Source organism: Petaurus breviceps, unplaced genomic scaffold, assembly GCF_028583685.1.
Source record: "Petaurus breviceps papuanus isolate PSGF00001 unplaced genomic scaffold, PetGlider_PUasm1.0 454, whole genome shotgun sequence".
NCBI classification, from domain to species: Eukaryota; Metazoa; Chordata; class Mammalia; order Diprotodontia; family Petauridae; genus Petaurus; species Petaurus breviceps.
The window spans coordinates 3,078,133-3,099,872 of record NW_027186342.1 but is presented as its reverse complement, the minus strand read 5'-3'; the positions used below and the strand labels follow the sequence as shown (position 1 = coordinate 3,099,872).

The following is a 21,740-nucleotide window of genomic DNA, read 5'->3' as shown; positions in this document are numbered from 1 at the left end:
CATAGAAATGAGTTACTCTTTTAAAAGAAGGAAGTTAAATTGTAGCCTCCTTATTTTAACAATCTCTAAGGTCTGTTCCTGTGCTAAGGTTCTGAGACCCAACGATGATAAGGGGAAAGGGACAGGAAGTGGGAGGGAGAAGGGGGTTGAGGAGGGCGCCAGCGCTGAGGAGCTGCCCCGCCCCCTGATTAGCCCCTTCCCACAGGGTCAGTGTCCTGGTGGGGGCTCCCAAGGCCAACACAAGCCAGCCAGGGGTCCTGCAGGGCGGCGCCGTCTACCTCTGCCCTTGGGGCCCCAACTCTGCCCAGTGTACCCCCATTGAATTCGACAGTAAAGGTAATGGGTTGGGGCCGGGAGAAGAGGGCGGGGTCTTGGGTGGGGATCGATAAGAGGGTGGAGTTTGGGGAGGATGAGTCTAGAGAATGGGGCCTGAGGGAAAGGGGTAGGGCCAGACTAGCCGATGGTGGGAGGGGAACGGGAGGCGAGTGGATGCCTAGGTTGGATGCCTCGGGTCAGGCTGGGAGAAACCATCCCTTTCTTCCTTTCAGCTCTTCATCTTTTCCCTGGCTCCTTGTGTGGCTTCTGCCAGTGGCACTGACTCTATGTTCCCAGCCCAGCCTTGGCGAGGCAGGGCGGGCATGATTCAGAAACATGTGGCTCTCATTTCCCCTGAATCACCCACAACTCAGGGAGGCCAGAGTAGAGACAGAGACCCAGACAGTGAGAGGGACAGGAACAAGGAAAGCCATAGAGACGGAGCTAGCTGGGAAGAAAGTCAGCAAGAAGATAACCAGGCAATCGAAATGATAAACGTCGACAAATTATGGGGGTGGGAGGCCAAGAGAGATGTTGGGAAATAGATATCGAGAGAGTATGACAGGAACTGAAATAAGAACAGGAAGGGGAGAAATACAGAGATGCTAATTTAGGGGAAATAGCCATATAAGGAAAGAGAGATAGTAGCTGGGATCAGAGACAGGAGAGAGATAGTATGAAGAGGTGGAGATGACAAGACAGAGAGAGATACAGAAAGAGAGGCTGACCTAAGACACAAGGGAGAGAGGAGAAAAAGTAGAGATGCTGACAGTGCTCCTTAATGAATTCTGCCCCCAGGATATCTCTTTGGATCCATCCCCTTCTCATTTCTCACTCAAGACTCTTAACTGATTTTCCTGCCTCCAGGTTCTGCCCATGCTAACCCTTCTCATGCACCTAAGATGTATTTTCAAAGCACCGTTTTGATCATGTTACTCACCTGCTCAAAAGCTTTCAGTGGCTCCCCATTTCCCTTTATGAAATGACTCAGAAACTCACCTATTGGGGCTTATCTCCTATAACTAGCCTTTGCCTCGCTTATGTTTCAGCCATCTCTCCCTGAAGTCTCACTTTCCCTAAGGCATCCTATGCTTGACTTCCTCCCTACCTTTGCTCAGAACAGTCCTCCTGCCTTCCCCTTTTCCCTCCTTACCTTTAAGTCAGTCTCCCATCTTGCTGGGCCTTTGAAAGTCCTCCTCATCCTTTATGGCTTAGCTTAATGCCACCTGAAGACTTTCACAAGTTACCCTAGCTGGACCATCTCTCCTCTACACTGTCCTTGTGGACACTCTTAAGCACTTTGTATTATGGTTATTTGAGAATGTTTTATCTTCCTTGATAGACTATAAGCTTCTTGAGGGCAGAGAGAGCCTTATTCACCTTCATGCCCACCATAGGGCCCAGTATGTATACAAATATATATGAATTACAGAGATATAAGAGATAAGATTAAAATTTTAAAGACAAATAGATACAGATAATTGGGGGGGGCGGGGTCAGGGTTCCAATTGCACAGATCCCTGACCAGGGGGATTTCTTCATTGTCTCTAAATTCTAACCCTGGACAACTTGGCTGAATCAAGGCATCTTGACCCCTACTTTATTGGGGAGTTCAGGGGAGGGGAAGCATGGCAGGCAACTCTGGAAATCCCTCTCTGAATGGGGGGGGGGATGAGTGAGTCAGACTAGGAAACTGTCTGTCTGTCAGATCCTCTTCCTCCAGTCTGTCTGCCAGTGACTCAGGAAGAGCCAGAAGGTGCTTGGGGATCCCCAGCCAGAGGGCAGAGACTTCTAGTGGGACAGAGAGGAGTGTTGAAATTCTGGGCCCCAAGCTTTTCTCCCTTATGCCCATTTCACCCTTCCCTCTCAGGCTCTAGGCCCCTGGAATCGTCCTTGTCCAGTCCTGAAGGGGAGGAGCCTGTGGAGTTTAAGTCCTTGCAATGGTTTGGGGCCACAGTCCGAGCCCATGGTTCCTCCATCCTGGTGAGGGGTGCAGTGGGCATGTCAGGGAGGTAGGGTGGGAGCCAGACTGGGCTAGGAAGGGACTTGAATCCTAAGCTGAGCAGCACCTCTTGGCACCCGCAGGCCTGTGCCCCCTTGTATAGCTGGCGCACAGAAAAGGAACCCCTGAGTGACCCAGTGGGTACCTGCTACCTCTCTACGGACAACTTCACCCGGTTCCTGGAGTACTCACCCTGCCGTTCAGGTATGGGCAGAAGGGAGAACCAGAGCATGGCTTGGGAGGCGGGAAGAGGGTGGGGGCAGACCTGGGATACCAAATCCTTGAAACCCTTTCCTGCTCTACAATGACTAGGAAACAGTCTGGAGCATTGGAAAAAATATTGCCTCTGGTGTCAAAAGACTTACCTCTGTGACCTTTGACAATCCTTCCCCTTTCTGGGTCTTAGTTTTCTGTTCAGTACAATGAGGGGATTGAACCAGATGGACCCTAAGGTCCCTTCTGCTGTAAATACGACGATTCCCTGATTATGCCACCTATGCCCATTCGTTCCGTTCTCACCCTCTTCCCTTGTGTCCCCTCTGCTTGCCGCACCTACTTCTTTCTGCCCCTTCCCTCGCTGGGTAACTGTCTACACTGTTCCTCCTCTCTGCCTGCAGACTTTAGCTCCGCCACAGGGCAAGGTTACTGCCAAGGGGGTTTCAGTGCAGAATTTACCAAGGTAAGGAAGATGGGAGAAGGGAGAACACAGTCAGGGTGGGAGCAGACACTGGGTTCACGTCACAACCTCTGTCCCTCGTTCTTCTGCCCACACAGACAGGACGTGTGTTGCTGGGAGGACCTGGTAGCTACTACTGGCAAGGTGAGCCCCGGCCCCTTATTCAGTCCTTTGCCCAGAGCCCTTGGCCCCTTTGTCTGATTCTGTGTCCTGTTCCTGGCACTGAACTCCCTCTAGCTTTTCCCCCCTCTCCTCTCTCTGATCCATCCTGTCTCTGCCTACTTCCCACCTTCCCCTTATCATCCAGGGCAGATTCTGTCGGCCACCCAGGAACAAATTGCAGAGTCCTATTACCCAGAATATCTGATCACTGAAGTTCGGGGACAGTTGCAGACCCGACAAGCCAGCTCTACCTATGATGACAGCTACCTGGGTGAGTGAGGGAGGTGGCTTGGGCCTGTGGAGGGGGCATGCTCAGAAAACTCCAGCCTCTCCTCTCCCCACTCCACGAATAGCATGAGAACCCCAGGACTCTGGTCTCCCCCCATCCCTCCTCTCTCTATAGGCCTCTGCCTCTGTCTACTCCATTCCTAGGACTGGCTGATTGTGTCAAGCCTACTCTTGGGGCAGTTATGTGTCTAAGGCTCTTAGAGTTGGAGTCAGGAAGACCTGAGTTCAAATTCCATCTGTCACTTACTATGTAACCCTAGACAAGTCACTTAACCCCTTTCAGCTTCAGTCTCCTCATCTGTAAAATCGTCTATAAAATGATCATAATAGCATCTACCACTCTACAGAGTTGTTGTAAGGATCACCTATTAAAGATATGTGAAATAAAACACATAAAACACCTCACGAACCCCAAAGCGATATGGAAACACCAGCTATTATTCTTACTGAATAGCAAGGGAAACAATTTGGGATAGTAGAAAGAATGCTGGATTTAGGAGAGACCCAGGATCGTATCCTAGCCCCAAAATGCACTTTGAGCAAGTGACTTCACCTTTCTGGGCCACTGTTCTCCCATCTGTAAAATGGGCACAGGATTTGTACTACTGCTGTTATTCAAAACATAAATCAATACTCTCAGAACAAAGTGGGCCAAGTGGGAATTAGAGAGGAGTGGGGGCAAAGAGGAGACTCCTCAGAATAAAAACACTAACCTCCCTGCCCATTGTGTCCCACAGGATACGCAGTGGCTGTGGGCGAATTCAACAGGGATGCCACGGAGGGTAAGGGTGTCACCAGACCCAGGACTGTGGGAAATGAGTGGGGGATGGGTTATAGGCTACAAACCTGGAAGAGGCAAGATTTAAGCCCTCTAATACCCCTTCCCTCCCTGTTACCTAAAATGTTTCTTTCTTTCCTGCTTGCAGACTTTGTGGCTGGAGTACCCAAAGGGAACCTGACCTATGGCTATGTAAGACCCCCTACTGAATGTCACTCCATCCTGTCCATTTTAATTCATCTATTCATTCATTCATTCATTTCCCTGACATTTATTGAGTATCTACTGTGTACAAGGTGCCATACTAGGGGCTGAAGAGGATACAAAGACATATTCTCTGCACTCAAAGAGTTAAGAGGGAGAAAAATTGATCATGCACATAAACATTTATCAATAGAAGGCAGGGTATGATCAGTGTCATGTTTATAAAAAAGGGGTGGCAGGGGGTAAAAATCACATCCCTCTGGGGGAAGCAGAGACAGACCATCAGGTATCTCCATAGCTGGGCTTTGAAGAAAGTGGAGGAGTTCGGAAGGCAGAGGTAAGAATGACAGTATGAGCAAAGATGAAAAGGGGTCTGTGTGTCTTGTTATTTTGGGGGTAAATGGTTACTAAACTAGTTTAGTTGTTTTCATTAATGTTCAATGTTAGTTCTAATAAAACATTTTTAAAAAGAGATGGAGAAAGAAAAGACAGTAGTCCAATTTGACCAGAATGTAGAGTATGTGAATGGGAGTAGTAAAATATAAAATCCCAAAGGTGAATGAGGAAGGAGTCTGGATTTTATCCAGGAAGCAGTAGGGATCTATTGAAGGTCTGGGGGTAAGGGAGTGAAATGATTAGTTATGCCTTAAAAAGATTAATCTTAGAGGTAATGTAGTATAGTTGCTCCAATCCAGACTTGGCGTCAGAGAGGATCTTGGTTTGAGTCCTGCCTTAGACACTAAGGTATAGAATCCAGAGCAAGTCACTTGAGATTTCTGGACTTCAGCTTCCTTGTTTGTAAAAGGTGATGAATGACCTCTATGACCTCTTCTGGCTCCAAAATCTATGGTCCTATAATCTGTGATACTATGATATGACCAACAAGGGCATGAGACCAGTTGTGACAATAGTACAGGTGAGCAGTCACAAGGATTTGAACTAGGGTGGTGGTTGTTGGAAGAAAAGACCTCAATTTCCTCATCTGTAAAACTGATCCAATTGGACCAGATGATTTCTAAGGCCCCTCTATCTCTAACATTTGGTGATGTAAAGAGAGCATTAACAGAACTTGGTGAGTAGGTTGATTTAGGAGTAAAATATGACATAGGTTTCAAGCCTGGCTACTGAAAAAAAAAGTGTCTGTACTATTAGCAGAAATAGACATTAGAACAAAGAACAGGTCTCAGGGAGAAAGGAATGAGCCCTGCTTTGGACACACTAAATTTAATGGTCTAGCAGGACATCCAGGTGGAAATGTCCAGCAGACAGTTGGAAATACTGATCTCAGCCTGGGAAAGAGGCCAGGCTTAGATCTATTTTTGTCACAGAGAAGCTCCTGCCAACGCCTGGGTGCCTGCCCCATGAGTCTTTCCAGGGAACTTTGGGTGGGCTAGAAGTCCCAGTATGTGTATACTGGGACTAACACCACTACTTCTCCCCATTACCCAGGTCACCATCCTCGATGGTTCGGATGTCCAGTCCCTCTATAACTTCTCAGGGGAACAGGTGAGGACAACTTTCTAACCCTTTGCCTGCATCCCCAGCCTGCCAAACTCCCTATAAACCCCTGCCCCCTCCCCAAATCCCTATTGCTCCCTACCTCCCCCTCTAGTGTTCTAGAAAAAGTACACGCTTATTACCCAGCCTTGTCCCCTTCCCCAGATGGCCTCCTACTTTGGCTATGCTGTTGCTGCCACAGACATCAATGGGGATGGGTAAGTAAATGAAGGGGCAGAACCTTCATTAGTATTTCTGGAGCCTGGGTAAGCATTATAAAAGTGAGGGGGGGGGGAGACAGAGATCATGGGACATTGGCTCCTACCATCTGAGACCCTGGCATGAGTGAAGCTGCTGCTGGTCCAGCAGGAATGGAGGAGGGGGTGCAGGGAGGAGCACATTTGCAGATTGGAAGGTTGGGAGAAGAGGGACCATTCTACCCTGATAAAAATGAATAAGTGCTGTTATCTGCCACTAAATTTCAGTCCCCTGGAGCACAATCCCAGGTGTCTTGGCTTTGGTCTGTTTTTGGGGGGGGGGGGAGTTGGGACCTGGGAGGGGGAGGGGGGAGCTATTTTCTTCCTGTCTTGAACTCTAGAAAAGGTGAGTAAAGACTTGAGGACAAACCCCTGAGTTTCTCTGGCTCAGCCATGGTTATTTGGCTTCTCCTGACTCAGACAGAAGGGGGATGGCCAGGAATTAGGGATTAGGAAATCCTGATTTTCCCCACCCCTGGCCAGGCTGGATGACCTCCTAGTGGGAGCCCCACTACTAATGGAGAGGACAGCTGATGGACAAGCTCAGGAAGTGGGCAGAGTCTATGTCTACCTCCAGCACCCATCGGGCATGGAACCTACAGCCGACCTCACCCTCACAGGACCTGATGAATTTGGACGGTTTGGCAGTTCTCTGTCCCCCCTGGGAGACTTGGACCAGGATGGTTACAATGGTGAGAGTCTTGGGGTAAAGAGAGCCTAGACACTGGGATTTGAGGAAGATGAGGGAACTTAGTTGGAGAGATTAAGAAATCAGTCACTTGAATTTGTTGAAGAGTGGAATGAACCAGGGGCTTGGCATTTGGAGGATGGAATTCTTTTCCTTGGGTGGCGAACAGATGTGGATAGATGAGTAGAGCTGTAAGGTTAGTGAAAGGGGAAAGGGGAAGAAGGGTGGGAATATGGACACTATTATCTGAGAAGTTATAATGTCTGAGTTAAAGGAGAGAGAGAGAGATTAGGAGTTTAAGCATGTGGGTTTGAGGGCCTAGGTGGGACTAGGGGCCAAATGCCCAGATCTTAAAGGGACAGAAGAGGGTGGGGATTTAGGTCTAAAGGGCCCTGCTGAGGGCTAGTCTGGGCAGCAATGTACAGTGGTAAAAGGGCATGTCATGGATATATTTCAGATGTGGCCATTGGAGCCCCATTCGGGGGGCAGAGCCAGCAAGGAGTGGTGTTCGTGTACCCGGGGGGCCCCACAGGGCTGAGCTCAAAGCCTTCCCAGGTGCTGTTACCCCTCTGGCAGCCGGGCTATGCCCCTGATTTCTTTGGCTTTGCTCTTAGAGGGGCTCGAGATCTGGATAACAACGGATATCCAGGTGAATGCAAATACACCCTTTTTACTAGGCACCTGGATTCTTCTCTCCCCAGTATCTGAGTCCAAACACCCACCAGAGAATTCTTGGATTCTTTGTCAAATACTCCTATTACCTTTTCAGCTGGAAAAAAAAAAAAATCAGCCTCCATATGCAATTCTCCACGATGGCCACCAGATGGCCACATCCCCCAACCCAGACACTATTGTGTTAGGAAGTGGAGAGTTTCAGATTAGGGGGAACACTAAATCCCCTCAATGAGGATCTCTTTGTAAAAAGCTTATTGATGTGCGTTTCCTTTTTTATGTCACTGTTACATCTCACTGATCCTCCTACATAAACCTTGTCCTCCCCTAACAAGCAAGCACAGTCACACTAAATAAGATAGACACCTTGGGGTCATGTGTTCAAATCCTAACTGTGACACATGCTGGCTGTGTGATCCTGGGCAAGTTGCTTAACCTCTCCATGCTCAAGGCAACTCTCTAAATTTCAGAGAAGGTGGCATTCTACATTGGTCAAGGGGAGGTTCCTGTTACCTGTCTGCATCCCAAGCTAGACAAATCAATGCATTGCTTTTGGATGAAAATGTATGATGCTATGTTCCCCATCTATAGTGTACCACCCCTCTGCTGAAAATGGAAGGCATGGGTCCCTATCTCCTGAATTCATGACTGGTCCATGTGTCGAGCCATACTCTGATGTTCTTCTTTGTTATTTTCCATTCCATTATTTTGCAAATGGGAAATTGTTGTACCCAGGAGAGATTTTATATATTTATTTTTAAAAACTCATTTATTAAGAGTTTACAGCATTCAGTTCCACAATCCCTTGAGTTCCAAATTTTCTCCCCCCACCACCATGGTGCCATGCAATCAAATACAGGTTCTACATACACCTTCACATTAAACATTAGTCAAGTTGTAAAGAAGAATCATAACCAATGGAGCGAACAATGAGAAAGAGGGAACAACAAAAAAGAGAGAGAGCAAGTAGTTTGCTCTGATCTGCATTCAGACGCTATAGTTCTTTCTCTGGATGTGGCTAGCCTTTTCCATCATGAGTCCCTTGGAGTTGTCTTACAGCCTTGCAGGGCTGAGAGGAGCCCAGTCTGTCAAAGTCTGTCGTCACAGATATGATGTGTCTGTAATTGTTCCCAGGAGAGATTTTAGCTCATGGTTCACTCACTCTCTGTATGTACACGTGTGGTTTTCTTGCAGACCTGATTGTGGGGGCTTTTGGTGTGGACAAGGCTGTTGTGTACAGGTATAGCAGGGAGATGGGAGACTTTGGAAAACTCAGGGAGCTTTGGGAGTCCAGGTGGCTGAGTGGGAGGTGGCTGGAATACACAAAGACTGGGGTCTAGGATTCTGAAGCCCTGTTTTTAGAGGACCGGGGAGCAGGGTAGAGGTCTAACAATCTTCTTCTCCCTGACCCTGAAATCCTAATCAGGGGCCGCCCAATCATCTCAGTCAGTGCTTCCCTCACCATCTTCCCTGCCATGTTCAACCCTGAGGAACGAAGCTGCAACTTGGAGGGAAACCCCATGTCCTGGTATGCAGCTGGGGCAGTAGATCCCACTTGGGCCTGGGTGGGAGTCAAACCAGTTCTGGGGACTAGACACTTGTGTCTGTGCCTTGGGGTGGGGTTGGAGGGACACTTCCTGGGTCAATGTTGTGCCATTGGGGATTGGGAAGACCAGGAGGGAGGGGGCTGGCTTAGGGGAGGGAATTGGGAGGACTAAGTCTGAATTTCTACACCAGTCTCCTTCTATCTCTCTCCAGCATCAACCTGAGTTTCTGTCTCAACGCTTCTGGAAAGCATGTCCCAGACTCCATTGGTGAGAGTCCCTTAGGGCTATGAAAAAGTGATCAGTCAACAGGCCTTTATTTAATACTGACTATGTGCCAGGTACTGTAATAAGTTCTGGGATACGAAGAACGGTAAAACAGTTCCTGCCCTCAGGAAGCTTGCACTCAAATGGAGGAGTTAACGCGTACACAACTGTTCATTTACAAGATACGTTTAGTGTAAATGGGAGATGAACTCAGAAGGAAGGCTGTGGCAGTGAGGGGACCAGGAAAGACCTCCTACAGAAGGTGGGTTTGAGCTGAGTCTAGAAGGAAGTCAGGAGAAGGACTTGAGGAGGGAGAACATTCCAGGCCTACACAAAGAAATGAATGTAAGCTCCGTGAGGGCAGGGACTGACTTTTGCCTCTTTTTTTGTATCCCCAGGATTTAGCACAGTGCTTAATAAATTGATTGGTTGAAAAGAAGGCCAATGTTGCTGGATTATGATCTAGAATACTTAGAGGGAAATAAAGCATAAGAAGGTGGGATAGGTAGGAAGGGGATAAGCTGTGAAAGGCTTTAGAAGCCAAACTGATCCTGAAAATAATAGGGAATTACTAGAGTTTATAGAGTAAGAGAGTGATGGGGTCCTCAGACCTGCACTTCAAGAAGATCTCTGGCAGCTGACTAGAGAAGGGACTGGAGGGGAGAGATACCTGAGACAGGGAAATCACCTTCAGGCTACTGCACTAGTTCAGGTGTGAGGTGACAAAGGGACATAGATGAGAGATGCTGCAAGGTAGAAATGATGAGACTTGGCAACGGGTGGGTGTGTAGGGTGAGTCCTATTCCTTGTGAGAAGCAGGGGACAAAGGTTGTGAGCCTAGGTGACTGGGAGGATGGCGGTGGCCCCAGCAGCACCAGGGACACTGGGGAGGGTAGAGTGCTCTGGGGGAAAGATGAGTTCTGATTTGGACATGCTCAGTTAGAGGTGTCCAAGAGGCAGCTGGTGATGCAAGGCTGGGGGGCAAGGGAGAAGTTAGGACTGGATAAATAGATCTGAGAACCATCAGCTGAGAGGTGATGGTTGAACTCATAAGAGTTCATGAATCACCAAGCGAGATGGTATAGAGGACCCAGAATGATAAGGGAACACTCCCAATGAGTGGGCATCACCCGGAGGAAAATCCAGAAAAGAAGACAGAGAAGGAGGAGTCAGAGAGATAGGGGGAGAACTAGGAGAGCAATGTCACAAAAATCTAGAGAGGAACTGGGAGGAAATATCCAGGAGAAGAGGCTGATGGTGTGAGAGAGGCCAGGATGAGCGGGGGAAAAAAAGCCATTAGATTCAGCAAGTAAGAGATCATTGGTAGGGGCAGTTAGGTGGCACAGTGGATAGAGTATGGACCCTGGGAAGCAGGACGACCTCAGACACTTACTGACTGTGTGACCCTGGACAGGTCACTTAACCTCAATTGCCTAAAGAAAAAGAAAGTCCGTTAGCAAAGTCAAGAGACAGAGAGACCAGGCTTCCAAGTAGGGAAGGAAGGGAGAGAGATGTATCCAAAGGGCTAAACTCCTGGGTCTCAATGACTCCCCCTCCCCCTCCCTTATTTAGGTTTCACTGTGGAGCTCCAGCTAGACTGGCAGAAACAGAAAGGGGGCATTCGTCGGGCACTATTCTTGGCCTCACAGCAGGCATCCTACACCCAGACCCTACTCATCCAAAACGGGGCCCATGAGGAGTGTCAGGAAATGAAGATCTACCTCCGGGTATGGCCATAGCCATTCAGTCCAACTCACAGAGGGGTAGTTAGAGGAGACCAGACGCTCTCCTTCTGGGGAGGGCAGAGTCACTGAGTAGATACAAACAAACCCTGTGCGTGAGGGAGGAAGGGAAATGAGCAAGAGATACTTGGGGCCATTGCTGGGAGGGGGGAGAGACTACTGTACTGGGAAGGGATTAGGGGCGCAGGAGACTGGTATCTGGGATCCTTGGATTCTGGAGAAGAAATACCCCTTCAATTGCAATAGAGAAGACCATTGGCAAGTCTCCAAAAGCCTTGCAACGTTCACAATAGGCTAGATTGGCTGGTTATGCTTAAGGAAAAACCTCTAAGGTCTAGTCGCTAAAACTAGAACCCTTCCCTCCATGGAGCCGCCCTCCAATCTCCCAGTTTCTCATCAGGCTGCATGGGGAGGGAAAAGAAGGAGGAGAGGGAAGCAAGGTGCTATTCCTGATTACTAGGAACTAGGGCCAAAACTCCTATATCCCTATTCAATCCCTCTTTCTCTGGTCCCCAGAACGAGTCAGAATTTCGAGACAAACTCTCCCCAATCCACATTGCTCTCAACTTTTCGCTGGACTCAAAAGCGCCTCCAGACACCCACGGTCTCCGTCCTGTTCTGCACTACCAGAGCAGGAACCGAATTGAGGACAAGGTGTGAAAGACTTAGGGGGTTAAAGAGGGCAGAGAAAGCAGGTGGGAAGAAGAGAGCAGGAAATGGAGGGATGTGGTCTCTTGAGTCAGGAAGATCTGAGTTCAAATCCTGACCACTACTTCCTTGGTTTTCCCATTTGTAAAATGGGGATATTAATATCTGTAGCACCTAACTCACAGGATTGTTGTGAGATTCAAATGAGATAATATGGAATGACCCACAAGGCTTAGTGCGATTGTAAGCTATTAAAACTTAAAGCGCTAAGCCTTGTAGACCCTGTAGATGTAAAACATTTTGTAAAGTGCCATATAAATGTCAGTTACTATTATTATTGTGGGACACCCTGTATATGTAAAACATTTTGTAAAGTGCCATATAAATGTCAGTTACTATTATTATTATTTCTATAACCAATTAGTTATAGAATCAATCACATAATACACAATTAATTATACTTAGACCATACTATAGCATTATATTATATAATGTATGATATAATATTATTATATTATAATATACAATAATATAATGAATAATGTTAATGTGATAATTTTATAATTATATAAAATCGGTATTATAATATATAATTATCATGATTATATTATATGTTGTATTATGCATTATATTATATATGTGATTATTATAAATTGTATGACATATACGTTAACAATGATGGTGGTGATGATGATGATGGTGGTGATATTAACATGGAAGACAGCAGTGAGGAAGGAAGAGGTGGAGTTTAGGAGACTGACACACTGGAAAGGGGGAGGAGCCTATAGGTAGCCCATAGGAGGATGGGGCTAAATTAGAAGGGCATTTCCTCAACTCTCCCTCCCCACTCCTCTTCCTTGTTCTCCGTAGGCTCAGATCCTTCTGGACTGTGGAGAAGACAACATCTGTGTGCCTGACCTACAACTAGAAGTATTTGGGTAAGTGGGGTTGGAGCAGGAGTGCCCTGATGCCCAAGGCTCTCTGTGCCCAAAGGGGCTTGGAAGGTGAAAAGCAGAGGGTAGTGTGGTTCTAACACCCTGGTGCTGGGACTGGAGAAGGGGGTGCTGGTAAGCTTAGAAGGACTTGGAGATGGATGCTTGGGTCCTCAGGCATCTGGGGTTTGGGAAGAAGAGAGAGTACGGTGTGGGTGCTGTTCTGGGGATCAGAAGTTTGGCCTCTGCTACTTGTGACCTAGGGCAAGCTGTTTCATTTCTTTTGACCTCAGTTTTCTCATCTGTAAAATGAGAGGAATAGACCAGATGAGATCTAAGGCCCCTTCCAGCTCTAAATGTATGATGCTGTGTATGGTTCTAGTCCTGCAGACCATAAACAGGAGTTCCGGCCCCCAGGGCAAATTCAGTTGGGGGTGGGGGGTGTTCAATACTAAGAAGAAAACCTGTTTCAGTTGAATGCTGTGGTGCTGAGAGAAGGAGAAGCCTGTCCCCTTAGAGCAGCTGTCCTCAAATGGTGGTCCCCTTACCCCTGCAAGTCTGGAGTCCCTTTTAAGGGGTCCACAAGCTCAAAACGATTATCATAATAATACCAAGAGCTCTTTGGGAGCCTCATTAATTTTTAAGGGGTCCTGAGGGTGAAAAGTTTGAGAATGTTGCCTTAGGCTCCACAGGCACTGCCTATAATCCCTGCCGCCCCGTCCCCCTCTCCTTACCCCTGGTGGGAAGAAGGATAGTGGAGGGGGCATGTTGAGAAAGTAGGCCTACCCTAGGTGTGACTCTGAGGCCCATCCTTCCACTAATGATGGCTGGGGTGGACCATTGTAAAAAGAGGGAGCTGAGTTAGTCCAGTCCCTCTCTAGAGTTGATTTCACACTAGGAAGGACTGTAAGGCAGGGCCTGGGTCTCTTGCCAGGATTTGGGGGGTTTCCACTTGAGCCCTGAACTTTATGTGATGCTGCCACCTTCTTCCTGCCAGGGAGCAGACTCAGGTATACCTGGGTGACAAGAACGCCCTCAACTTGACCTTCCATGCCCAGAATGTGGGAGAAGGAGGGGCCTACGAGGCTGAGCTTCGGGTCATCGCCCCCCCAGAGGCTGAGTACTCCGGACTGGTCCGACACCCCGGGGTGAGCAGGGCTCAAGGCAAGGGAGCTGTGGGATGCCTACCTGGAAAGCCTGAGCTGGGAAGGGGCTGGGGTGACTGAGGCTGGAGGGATAGACTGGGGCCCCCCAAGGGAAATGAAGAGGGTGCTAATACTGTTACTCTTTCCCCCTAGAATTTCTCCAGCCTAAGTTGTGACTACTTTGCTGTGAACCAGAGTCGTCAGCTTGTCTGTGACCTGGGGAACCCCATGAAGGCCGGAGCCAGTGTGAGTGGGAGGGTGCTAGGGGCAGGAATGACAAGAGCCAGGACCACGGAGGGGTCAAGGGAAGGGGCTCCAGCACTGCATTCTTCAGGAACGCCTCCTTTAATAAATGATTGTTGATTGATTAGTCGGTGGAATGGTTCAGGGCCAGGGGAAAGAGAGGAGATTAGAAACAAGAATGACAGGCCTGAGCAGTTGAGGGAGGGAAAGGGGGAGGAGGAGGGACAGGAAGGAGAGGAAGGTTGATGAAAGAAAAGGGATTGGGCTGGACATTTATGTAGCACTTTGAGTTTTGCAAGGGTTTTACATACATTCCCCTCATTTGAGCCTAACCCTAGTCTGGCCCCACCTTCCTTCTCTCTGGCTACAGCTGTGGGGGGGCCTTCGATTCACAGTCCCTCATCTCCGGGACAACAAGAAGACTATCCAGTTTGATTTCCAGATTCACAGGTAGGGATGGGGTCAGGGCCTATGGGAGTGAGGAGAGGAGAGGGACGGAGCAGGGGAAGAGGGTGTCTGCTGTACCCAAGGCCTCACTGCCCTGGCTCACAATCTTCTATTTTCTTTCCCCTCCCTTCTTTGTTCTTTGTCCTGCCCTCCTGCAGTAAGAATCTCAACAACTCTCAGAGTGAAGTGTTTTCCTTCCTGCTCTCGGTGGAGGCTCAGGCCCAGGTCACCCTGAACGGGTGAGTCACAGGGCATGGGTAGGGTTCCAGCTTGAGGACTGGGCTGAACCTTCCAAAGATACCTAGGATCCATACTGACCTTTCTCTCTCTTTTTAGGGTGTCCAAGCCAGAGACAGTGTTGTTCCCAATAAGTGGCTGGCAACCCCAAGATCCCCCTGAGGAAGAGAACAGTGTTGGCCCTGAGGTCCACCATGTCTATGAGGTGAGAAGAGAGAAACAGCAGCGGGGATGGAGGGGTAGAGAGGGGAGGAGAAGGAGGGCGGGGAGAACAGCTGACAAGAGCTTAAGGGCATTTAGTCCAACACTCGATTTTTTTCTTTTTTTTTAATTTCTTTTTATTTTGAACTTAAACATCAAATGGGCATTTCCATATATGCAGTAGAACAGAAAAAAAATGATTGTATGTGAAACTGCAAGTGTCTGTTAAGTACCTCTTACTCTTCTTTTTAAGTATAAAAGTTCAACCTGTAGCATTCAAAGCTCTTGGGCTTGTCTGGGCTTCCTCTTGCCTTCCTTCTGTTCTCTTCTCTGCGTTAAAAAAAAAAGTCTGAATGCCCATCTTTTCTTTCACTATTCCCCTGCTCTCCCCCTCTCCACCTTATTCTTCTGCTCCCCTACTATTAAAAAAAAAGAAGAAAAGAAACAAAGGAAAAGAAAAAGTTCTAGTCATGAATACATATAATAAAAAAAAAAAACTCCCACATTGACTGTGTCCAAAAATGTATATATTTAACCTACCCCCTCTCTGTTGGGAGAACATCATCTGTCCTCTGCAATCAATAGTTGGTCTTTCCACTGATCAGAGTTCTAAAGTCTTCCAAATCCAACCCTCTCACTTTACAGAAGAGGAAACTGAGTCCCATCTTTAAAATGAAAGTTTGGGACTTGAGAGGATCTCTATGGTATCAGATAATGCTAAACCCTGCTGTCCTGTGAATGGCACACAGGAGAATGGGGGTGACACAGGGGGTGGTGTGGATGACAGGGAAAGGGAAGAGAAAAGGCTAGTGAGTGCTGGTCAGAATCTAGAAACTGTGGCCTTCCAAGTGAGAGCAAGGAAGGGATTTAGCTCAGTTGGCTTGAAGGAGAGTTGTGGTCCTGGGAGTGGAGAGGAGGAGATAGATACCAGGAATGTCAGGGACCATTGCTTATATACTGCAGGGACTGGGGGTATGAGAGAGAAGGCAACAAAGATCATGGTAATTACCTGTGTAGCACTTTAAAGCTTACAAAGTAAAAAATCACAGAAACACTATCTCATGAGAGCTTCTGGAAACAGTTGTGAGAAATAGGCATACCAGGTGTTTTATCCCCATTTTATGGTTGGGGAAACTGAGGCTCAGAGATGTTGAGAGCTAGGTGTTCATTGAAGATGAGCATCTCTGGTGTGAGGGCTCCTGAGCCCTTTTCAGGGCTGCCCATCTACCTTTGGTGTTCAACTCATTGACCCAACTCTCACCTGTGACCAAGAAGCTGTAGCATGCACGGCGGCCACACCTCAGTAAACCATCTCAGCAGATTGGCTAAACCAGGTTGAGTGGCCTCAAACCTGTTGGGAAGTTAGGGGATATCTGTCCCAAGCATGTGAAGACTTCCTCCTGGCGGAATGGGCGGATGAGAACAATTTGCTCCAGAGGCCATGAAAGTGGCTGGAGCCAGTGCATTGTGGAGTGCTTAGGGTTTGGTCAAACATTGAAGACAAAGGTACCAGTGGCGTCCAATGCATCCTGGACATCGCTAGTCATCCTGTCTTTTGTCCTGCTACTGGGCTTCGATGGTTCTGGAAGAGAGAGTGAAGCTGATAGCTTCACAAAACTCTGCCTCACTTGGGTCCAATTCATGAGCAAGTCAAGACATCACTTTGATCATTGATCCCCTTTGAAAACAAAGCATAAACAACATCAGATGGGACTGTGATACAATGGAAAGAGCCTTGGATGTGGGCTCAACAGACCTGGTTCTGCCACTTACCATCTGCAGGACCTTGGACAAGGATTTCATCTCCTCTAGCCTTTCTTAGTTTTCTCAGCTGTAAAGTTTAGAGATTAGATTAAATGACCTCTGAGCTCCCTTTTGCCTGTAATTCTATGTCCTTTAACCACTGAGGTTGCAAACATAGGAGACTGGGAGGATGGTAACATTCACAACAGAAATAGCATTTTTTTTTTGGAGATCCAGGCTCACTGTACCACCAAAAGTGGATTTGCACTGGCCGCTAATGGGCCAATTTCCACCATTAAACGTTTATGCATTGACCTGCTCCATTTCTGCCCTGAGCTGGTTCATCCTTCCTTAGGCATGCTGATGCCCCCAGCTCTCCTGAGGTTCATTATTTTTGGTGTCAGACTTGGTGGAAACACCCTATCAGCTTAGTCCACTTCAGTTCACAATTCCTAAGCTCGAGCAAAACACCTGCCTTGTCTTCCCAAGTAGCTTGGGCTATTGTGCACAGCAGAAATAGGGATGTTTAGAGGCAAGGTCTGTTTAGGAGGGAAGTCCTGTTTTGGATATGCTGAATTTGAGATGCCAAGGGGGCATATAACCAGCATGCAGCTAATGATGTGGAATTTGGGGGAGAGATTAAGACTGCATATGTACACTTGGGAGTTATCTTTGTAGAGATGACACTTGGACTTGGTCTCGAAGCAGACAAGCTCACTAGGTGAGAGAATGTCTAGAAGGAAGAGAAAGGGGATCAGGGTAAATTCTTAGAAGAAAGCTAAGTTTCAGGAGTAGGAGATGGATGATGAACCATCAAAGGAGGCAGGTAGATGGAAAATCAAGAGAAGCAGCGTCCCAGAAGCTAAGGAAAAAGAGTAAATTCTGTGGTGAGGGACGGTCAGCAGAGAGGTCAAAGTGGATGAGTCCTGGGAAAAGGCCACTGGATTATGAGAAGTTGTTGATGACCTTGGAGACACATTTCAGTGAAATGTGAAGAAGGCAGGCTGCAAGAAGTTGGGAATTGAATAATCATGGGGTCGGGGAGAGAGGGACTTAGAAACACGTACAGGTTAGTAGTGCCAAGATCAAGGTGACCCAGAGCTGAGGTCAGTACCAGGAATGAAATGCCCCCCACTCATGGCTCAATTTTTGCTTTCCTCAGCTTATCAACGATGGTCCCAGCTCCATCAGCAGAGGGATCCTGGAGCTCAGCTGCCCGCTGGCTCTCGATGGTCAACAGCTCCTCAATTTCACCAAAATCTCAGGGCTTAGCAACTGCACATTTAGTCCCAACTCACAGGACCTGGTGGTAAGGAAACAGGCAGTGAGATCAGAGGGAAATGGGGTGGGGAGGGAAGTAGGACCTGAGCCCTGGGGAGAGGACCCTAATCCATTCAGTTCACTTCATGGTTATTTATTATTCTGGCTGTTGGGGAAGACATAAAGTTTAGGTAAGATGAAGTCCTTGCCCCTGTGGAACTTAACGGCTTGAGATGAGATGTGATAGATAGATTTCATAGAATCACAGAATTTGGGAGTTGCAAGGGGTCTCAGTGACCGTCTGGTCCATCCCATACACAAAGGAATTCTCACTCTAACATACCAGGGTGTTGTCCACCCCATTTCGAAGAAAGGGACCACAACCAGTTGAAGGAACGTAAGCCCACTCGGGTACCACATTGTGTGAAAGTTAATTCCTGGCAGCAATTCAAAATGTGCTTCTGTGCAACTAAATAACGCTACTAGCCAGTATTTATGTGGTGCCTACTATGTGCTAGGCATTGTATTAAGTGTTTTACAAATATGACCTCATTTGATCTTCAGAACCCTCGTTTTTACCTATGTTGTGAGGTAGGTGCTCTCTTTATCCCCATTTTGTAGTTGAAAAAGTGGAGGCAAACAGGGTTAAGTGACTTATCCAAGGTCACACAGCTAAAAAGTTTCTGGGGCCAGATGTGAACTCAGGAAAAGGAGTCACATGACAGCTTTTCAAACATTTGAGCACAACTGTCATATCTTCTCCAGACTAAACTTGTTCAGGTCTATCTGTCCTGACCTCCAGGCCCTTTGACATCCTGGGGGCCCTCCTCCGGACCCTGCCCATCTTATCCCATGTCCAGAACTGAATCCACTATGCCAGAAGAGGTCTGACCAGGGAGAGTACAGTGGAATTATCACCTCCATATTTCTGGAAGCTCCTCCCTTCATAATGGAGCCCAAGATACCCTAAGGTTTTCTAGCTGCCATAGCACACTGGTAACTCACATGGAGCTTTGCAATTCACTCAGACCCCAAGATCTTTTTCAAAACAACCTCTGCCTATCTGTGCCTCCCTCATTTTCTTGGGAAGGTGTTCTTTTGTGCCCATGTGCCAAACTTTATATTTATCTCTACAGAATTTCATCTTATTAGAGTCAGTCTGCCAAGATACTTTTGGATCTTAACTCTGTCATCTGCTGTGTTAGCTACCCCTCCCAGATTCATGTCATCCACAAAGTTGATGGGCATATCATCTATGCCTTTATCCAAGTCACAGATAAAAATGTTAAACCATTCAGGGCCAGGCACTGAACACCAGAGACCTTCTGCCATGCTGATGCCAAACCATCAATGACTGCTCTTTGAGTCTGGTCATCTGACCAGCCCTGAGTCCATCCAGTTGTATTAGCATCTAATCCATACTTTTCCATGTTTTCCCAAAAAAGAGCATAAAATATTTTATTAAACAATTTGCTAAAATTGAGGTAAACTATATCCATAGCATTTCCCCAATTTGCTAGTTTAGTAATCTTGTTTTTTAAAACAAAAACAAAACACACACATGAGATTAGTCTGCCATGACTTTTTTTTTTCAATTCTGGGTCTACTTATGTTACCTTAGTTGGAAGTAAAGCATTTATTCACGGGTCCAATCCCACTGCTGATCAATAAGGAAGCTTTCTCCTACTTTCCAGCCAAGGCCACTTGGGCTAGGTCAGTTTAGCTCAGGTTCCACCAGCCTCAGACTGCCCTAGTAGCAGAGATTTTAAGCATGTGCTACCACAACCATCGTGACTTGTTCTCGATGAAGTCAACGTTGGCTCTTTGCCATTATCATGTCCCTTTCTCGAGATTAGACAACCATCTTTTAATATCTTTGTAGAATGTCCCTGGGATTTTTACTGCTCTGTGGTTTGCAGACTAGTCTCTTCCCTTTATGAAAAATTAGAACATTTGCCCTTCTGCAAAGTTGTGGGACTGCATCTGTTGTCCATATATTGTTGACAGTGGCTCCCAGTCCCATCTGCCTTGTTTTGGGACCCAAGGATGTAGTTCAGTAGACTTGAATTCATCAAAGGTGACAAAGTGTTCTCTTCCCATCTACTTACCTTGGTTATCAAATCCCCGTTTACCATTTTTATTCTGTCATTTCCGATGAAAAGGTCATTCTTCTTTGCTGAAAAAACAGAAACAAAATAAAGATTGAGCTGCTCTGCCATCTCCCAATCTCAGTTATGGCCATCCCATCTACCCTTCCAGCAAAGGAACAAAATAGCGACTCTGCCTTCCTTCTGGTGTCAGTTATTGTCCCATCCCCCAGGCCTCCTTTGATCCTTCTTTTTCTCCCCAGATAACTTTAAAAGTTATTTTTATCATGCTTAGCTTTCCTCAACAGCTTTAGCTCACTCTGATACTTTTTATGGGACTTACATTTACACTTACTTTACTTACATTTATGCTCTCATGTTTGTCTTCTGTTACCTGGCTTTAATTCCATTTTCTGTACATTTCTTTTAAAAGTCCAAGTTGGTTTGTGAGTTTCCTGTGCATCCACATTGCTCTCTAGAGAAGTCTCATTTTTGTTCCTCATTGGAACTATTTTCCGCTTGTGTCTTCAGGATTTCCTTCTTGAGTACCTCTCAGGCCTCCTGGGCTGACTTTGGAAATATTTTAGTCTATGAGATCATACTTGTCTTTCCTCTGAATCCCTCAAAATCTGGGGGATTTATATATCAGATTATTTCCCTCTTATCTATCATTATCTCTAGGACTGAGTAATCACTTGCCCCCCCCCAGTTTCCCATCCTTACCACCCTAGCACCTATTTCCTCCCTAATAGTGAGACTCATATCCAAAAAAGGATTCCACCTTGATGTCCTTCCTTTTGAAGGATGAAATTATTGCTTAGGCAAGTCAAGAAGTTAGCAGACACTTTTATGGGTTTCATGTTTTATTCTGTCCTATAGTTAAGTGCATAATGGATTTCCAGGCAGAGTGCTTTGTACTGGTGGGGGGGGGGGGGGGTCTTTGCAGGATGGGAGAGAGGAATCAAGGAAGGCTTCCTGGAGGAAATGGTGGTTGAATTTAACAGAAGGTGAAGGGAGAAAAGGAGGACATTCCAGGAAGAGATACTACGGAGAGCAAAGAAGGTAGATGCTGTTGAGGATGCTGGAAGGAGACAACAAAGGCAGTTAGCAGTGAAATGACTGAAAGGAAGGAGCTCCTGTGCTCATGGAGACACTTGAACGAGGCTTTTCTAGAGCGGAGATCCAGGGTAAAGCAGACCTGAGAATTGGGTCACCTCTACAGGGAAAGGGGAATGGAGTCTAACTTGAGGTTTTCTCCTTCCAGCTGTCTCCTGAGGAGCCCCAGCACCAGCGGCAGAGGTGGGAGGCCTTGAGCCGAGGGCCGGCCCCTGGGCCTCGAGTCCTAGTAAGTTTGGAATTCTGGGAATCCTGGCTTTCTGGTGTAACTGGGGGAGTACTCAGCACCTAAGAGCTGCTGGATGGCATGGAGCCAGGGACTAGATTAGGAGCCAGGTGTCAAGACAGCCAGATCCTAGACTCCTTACTCCTTAAACCTTCTTCAGAAATGCCCGGAAGCCGACTGTTTTGAGTTACGCTGTGAGCTGGGACAGTTACACAGGCAGGAAAGAAGAAGCCTACAATTGCACTTCCGAGTACAGGCAAAGACCTTCCTGCAGGTGAGAGCCTGATGCCTGATTTTTTTTCTCCCTCCCTCTCTGTCCCTGTCTGTCTGCCTTCCCCTCCCTCTGCTCCCCTTTCTCCTTCT

The 21,740-nt window shown here is 47.2% G+C and overlaps 1 protein-coding gene across 1 annotated transcript in view; it reads left to right on the top strand.

Annotated features, from left to right (window-relative positions):
- The window catches only part of ITGA5 (integrin subunit alpha 5), a 33,074-nt gene that overhangs the window by 6,502 nt on the left and 4,832 nt on the right, over nt 1-21,740 (top strand). Inside the window, exons 2-27 of the mRNA XM_069101299.1 lie at nt 206-336; nt 2,186-2,298; nt 2,401-2,521; nt 2,935-2,996; nt 3,092-3,137; nt 3,301-3,426; nt 4,181-4,225; nt 4,370-4,413; nt 5,875-5,931; nt 6,088-6,140; nt 6,663-6,871; nt 7,325-7,516; nt 8,734-8,779; nt 8,966-9,067; nt 9,298-9,353; nt 10,923-11,077; nt 11,609-11,746; nt 12,611-12,678; nt 13,670-13,820; nt 13,971-14,063; nt 14,431-14,510; nt 14,666-14,746; nt 14,844-14,949; nt 17,851-17,997; nt 21,300-21,380; nt 21,538-21,651. Of these exons, the coding sequence (XP_068957400.1) occupies nt 206-336; nt 2,186-2,298; nt 2,401-2,521; nt 2,935-2,996; nt 3,092-3,137; nt 3,301-3,426; nt 4,181-4,225; nt 4,370-4,413; nt 5,875-5,931; nt 6,088-6,140; nt 6,663-6,871; nt 7,325-7,516; nt 8,734-8,779; nt 8,966-9,067; nt 9,298-9,353; nt 10,923-11,077; nt 11,609-11,746; nt 12,611-12,678; nt 13,670-13,820; nt 13,971-14,063; nt 14,431-14,510; nt 14,666-14,746; nt 14,844-14,949; nt 17,851-17,997; nt 21,300-21,380; nt 21,538-21,651 (2,617 nt within the window). The remainder of the gene's footprint in view (nt 1-205; nt 337-2,185; nt 2,299-2,400; nt 2,522-2,934; nt 2,997-3,091; nt 3,138-3,300; nt 3,427-4,180; nt 4,226-4,369; nt 4,414-5,874; nt 5,932-6,087; nt 6,141-6,662; nt 6,872-7,324; nt 7,517-8,733; nt 8,780-8,965; nt 9,068-9,297; nt 9,354-10,922; nt 11,078-11,608; nt 11,747-12,610; nt 12,679-13,669; nt 13,821-13,970; nt 14,064-14,430; nt 14,511-14,665; nt 14,747-14,843; nt 14,950-17,850; nt 17,998-21,299; nt 21,381-21,537; nt 21,652-21,740) is intronic.